This window comes from Limulus polyphemus, unplaced genomic scaffold (genome assembly GCF_000517525.1).
Source record: "Limulus polyphemus unplaced genomic scaffold, Limulus_polyphemus-2.1.2 Scaffold3249, whole genome shotgun sequence".
In the NCBI taxonomy this organism is placed as follows: Eukaryota; Metazoa; Arthropoda; class Merostomata; order Xiphosura; family Limulidae; genus Limulus; species Limulus polyphemus.
The window spans coordinates 71795-76733 of NW_013668859.1; the positions used below are offsets into that span (position 1 = coordinate 71795).

Consider the following 4939-nt stretch of genomic DNA (forward strand, 5'->3'; position numbering starts at 1 on the left):
AGCACATATAAACTGTTAGTTGCATTTTATTAATTTACCTCCAACAAAAATAACTATAAAATAAAAATATATAAGTTAATACATTATAGAATTATACGAATAAAAGTAATGAACTTACTGGCCATTTCGTACTCACCTCCGTTTTCGCTAGCGTCTGTCATTTCCTGCAACATCCGGAAGGCGTATGATGGAATAGATCCTCCTTTATATCGTGGTTCATTCGGACCATCATCGGTTTGGTCGCCATCTTCATCTTGGCGATTGTTCATGTTGGCTTTGAAAGCAAAAGGCCTCATTAAACCGAAGTTTTGGAGATTGAATTATGAAGATGCTATTTTGTTTTTTTAAATAACAATCTTTGTTTAGATGAATCTATTTTAGATTGGTAACGTTTAATGTTTTCACTTAATACAATGAAGAAACTAATCATTTTGTGAGTTTGTTCAATCGACGATATCGAGGGTGTAATCCTTTATTTCATTATAACTTCATCTATATGTTAAACACCTGAATCTGAAAACCCTCCCCTGCTCTTTCATCTTTAAATAACCATATTTGATACAATAGAGGATATGCACTAAAAATGAAGTAAACACTAGAATTAAATTTAAAACAAATAAAAGATATCACACCTGAAAATCACTCCATTATACGATCACAGACAAGGGTTTTTGGAATATAAGCATAGCTTGTAATGCTTTGTTAACTGGTTAATCTGTAGTTCGTACATATATAACAAAAAATAGCATTAACTTTTTAAAACTTTGAAATATCCTTTTCAACAGAATGTTCAGCAGTAGAGGGCACTAAACATACTAACTCATCATAACTCCACAACACTGTTTATTCTTTTCAGATCTTTCAAGCTTTATTTAAGCAGTTCGTCAAATCAAATCACGATTTAGCGTTCAATATTTAGATAACTCGTGATCTCATTTGATTTAAATGTTGAAAACTTAAAGTATAACAATCATTATTACGAGTATATTACCACCCAAATATATCTTCAAGAATATTATAATATAATATTATCTCAAGCATATTATATTCATAATATTTATTAAAACATATCTATTTCTTGATACAAGTTTTGATAATTTGAGGATTTAGTCCAAACGAGGAGATAAAAAATTTTTTTCTTACCGGTAGGTGGTGGTGGTGGAACATAATAACCATCATCAGGACCTGTCATGCGTTGAACCGCTTGAAAAGTTCGAGACGGTATTGGATTCTTCCTCAGTCCAGAAAACCTCATTTCATCTTCTTCGTGTTTCTTTGGCACCTCTAATGCAAATAAGTGTAAACTTCCTTAGTGAGGTACTAATGTCACGAGATTATGGATGCCAGTAGTCTTTTTATATGTCAACTTAGAATATAAGCTTCAGTGAAGAAATCTCTTTTGAAATGTCAATAGTCACAAAACTTTATAGAGAATCACATCAAATACAAAAAAATAAACTTTCATTCCAAGTTAACTTAACAAACATTGGGTTAGTTTGCAATGATTATTTATTCTCATTCAAAGCCTTAACTTAAAATTGTTTCTGTTTTAGGATGTACCATAGTGACATATGTGTATGCAGAAAAACAAATACCTTAGTTACATACTAGTGAAATATATCCCATTTAAAAAAATATATTCTTATAATGCATACACACTTGTGTAAAGTATTGGATATCTTCTTGACATTGGTAAAGACTCCGATTGAAAGATGTAAAAATGATCTATAGAGGTAGAAGATGTAATTTGTATATATATATATATATATTCATGAATGTTAGATCAATACCATATTACATTCTCTACTAACTGGACGGAAGTTATGCAATTTCATGATTAATGAAAGGTTACCTTAGGACATGAAAAGATGCTTCCCTTACATGTAATTCTAAAAAACGCCCATAAAAACTGCAAGAAACAAAATGTGGAACAGTAACTTCACATGTATTTCTGCACGGACCCAACAAACTTTCATGTCAAATCTGGTGAAGAGCCATCAACACGGGGCGAAGTAGTGGTAAAAAAACGCAAAACGCTTATAAAAGCTGAAAATTTGTATGTACTTCCGCATGGATCTAATGAGCCTCCATGCCAATTTTGATGAAGATTCATTTACACCCTGCGAAGTAGTTACATGGACATACAATAGACAGTATTATTATATTTATACAGATATTCTTTACTATTGTTACATTAAGAAACATTTGATTAATTTCACAATATATCTTGTTTCTCCATTACACTATGATTTTTTGTGGCTTCTGAATTTTAAGTTACAATATAAATAAATCCTTTGTAAGTCACTAAATAATAAAGATAATAATTTGTTTAAATCTGTGGCAAACTTTTATACTTTCTCTTTTGAACTTTTGTGGTACGTCTGAATTACTTTTCTATTAAAATGATTAGTCATAATTAATAAATAATGTTCTTACAATAGTTATATTTTAATCTTTCGGTGAAATCTGTAATCGTTTGTTTGTTGATTTTATCTGTAAACTACACAATACGTCGTAAGATATTATTGGGTTTACAGCAAGAGTTACCCAGCTGATGAAACAATGAATTATAATTTTTATAAGTAAAAAACGTAAGAACAGTATATTTAGTTGGCTATACTTAGCACTGGGTTGATCTAAGTAGTTTGCTATAATCACAAGTTAATATTAATTATCTTTACTCATACGTTCAGACGTCCCCTTTTGGTCATCGGTAAAGTTTGTAGACTTACAACGCTAAAATTCAAGGTTCGATTCCCCGCAGTGGACAGAGCGTAGAAACACTTCAGTCAGCTTAGATTTGTTTGTTTGTTTGTAGTTATGCACAAATCTACACAACGGGCTATCTGTGCTCTTCCCACCACGGGTATCGAAACCCGGTTTCTGGCGTTGTAAGTCCGCAGACATACCGCTGTGCCACTGGGGGGGCAGTCAGCTTAGAACATTTAGGTTAGTCCAAAATCCATATAATAAGTTATACAAAATAATCTCTATAATAAAAATATGATAATAGAAAAATGATAAAACTAAATATATATATACAAACATAAAAACAATTTGAAGTTATTCCATTCCTCAAAGTTTTCAAACAGTGAAGGAATGAACTTAACGCGAATGTCATAAGTGCTAATTTCCTGTTTCAGGCATCCTATTAAATATGTATATTGTATAAATTGCAATGCATCTCTGAAATTTTCTCTTCTTTAAGTCTATTTTTTTGTTCATCTTCTCCTGCACAACAAGACGTTACACTGCAACACATCTAGACACATAACCCTTATAAAGAAAACTTAAACATTTGAATCAAAGAAACACACTATTCAGTGTCAGACAACTGAATAAATGTTCAACGGTGTAATCATAGCCTTGTATTGTAGTAAGTGCATCATACAAATTGAATACCTATGCTGAAAATTGTGCTTACGTAAGCGTAATGATAATACAGATTTTTAAAAGCGTATTCTTAATATCATCTAAATTTTAATGCTTTTAGATGTTTTTTGTGCCTTCTTTCTCTTCCAGTCGTTATTAATGTTTTTTTACAGGCGTTTGAATGTACTGACAGTCCTATTAGAAGGCTTGACAACGAACTAATAGGGAGAAACCAAACAGTAAACTTTTTCGACAAAAATAATTTCGAGTAATAGTTTAGTGATAAATTTGCTTTACTCTATATTCTAAATTATTGGATACTGAAAATTATTTCTGTGCAAACATTCTAACTTACTTTCTCTTAAGTATGAATATTTTACTATATTGACTGGTACAGCTTTTTCAGAGGGAAAACTCACTTAAATATAATCAGGTTTCTTACATTGATTTTTAAAAACTTCACTAACAGTATTGACAAGAAGAACGCGCTCCGAACTTTGAAGGCATAGTTACGCTATAACAATAAGGTCAAATCCCAAATGTGGTCACACAAAAGTCGCCCAAAAGTTAACATTGAGTGCTGTTGACTAAGCGCCTTTCCTGTAGTCTGTCAGTTCTAAATTATAGATGGCATAGATCAGACAGATCATTTGAGTAACTTTGCTCGAAAATTCTGAAGAATTATGTAAAAAGTAATTCTTGACGAATTCAGTAAATGAATCTGTTTGATGCGTTAAACAAAAATACTCTGTACACGTGACATGGACCATCCCCGCAATAAAACTTAGTAGGTATAAATACAGACACCCGTCTGATACGTAGATTAGTAATGCAAGATGTCAAAACTTCGTGAACTGCGTATGTTTGGAAGAGGAATTATGGGTTGCTGGAAATGTAGAAAATTTATATCTCAAATAGTTACGAAGGGGTGGTTATGTGCAAACTATAACATATAACACTATTCAAAAGAATGAAGAACTTGAATTTATAACACTAACAAAAAAAATATAACGCTTTAAACGGAAAGCGCTTTGAAAAGTTTTTTGAATGTTGTTGTTTAAGAATGTAGAAAAGTACGGAAAGTCATCTTAGGATAATAATCCCAGCCACAAAGAAAATGAGACCTATTAATATTTTGTTTGGATTGTTTTTAATGAACATTATCAACATCAACCCAAAGCCTATAATTTAACTTTATAGAACATCCTTGGAATCATATAGAAAGGTTAATTTTGAAGCTTAGACCGTAGCTTCTTAGTTATCATCTGCTAGCCGAGCTTTTGGAACAAACAATGGAGAGAAACTGCATCAGACACTTAATTGAAAAAAAGTCAGGTCTGACAGACTAGCAGCATTTGTTCAAGTGAAGAATGATTCTATCTCTCTGAGGCAGTAATTCCAAATCACCTATCTTTGGCAGTGTATCCGTACACTAATGGGTCTGACAACTAACAGCATAATTTCAAGTAAAGAGTGATGCTATCTCATTAAAATAGTGATTCCAAAGCTATCTTGCACTACGTATTCCAAACTTTTGACAGTGTATCCGTACACTAATGGTCTGTAC

General features: G+C 31.9%; 1 protein-coding gene across 1 annotated transcript in view; it reads right to left on the reverse strand.

The window, feature by feature from the left end:
• Positions 1 to 4939, reverse strand: part of LOC106468986 (LIM domain-binding protein 3-like) — a 60608-nt gene that overhangs the window by 7529 nt on the left and 48140 nt on the right. The window contains exons 7-8 of the mRNA XM_022397381.1: positions 1144 to 1284; positions 137 to 274 (exon numbers count right to left, since the gene is read on the reverse strand). Coding sequence (XP_022253089.1) covers positions 137 to 274; positions 1144 to 1284 — 279 coding nt within the window. The remainder of the gene's footprint in view (positions 1 to 136; positions 275 to 1143; positions 1285 to 4939) is intronic.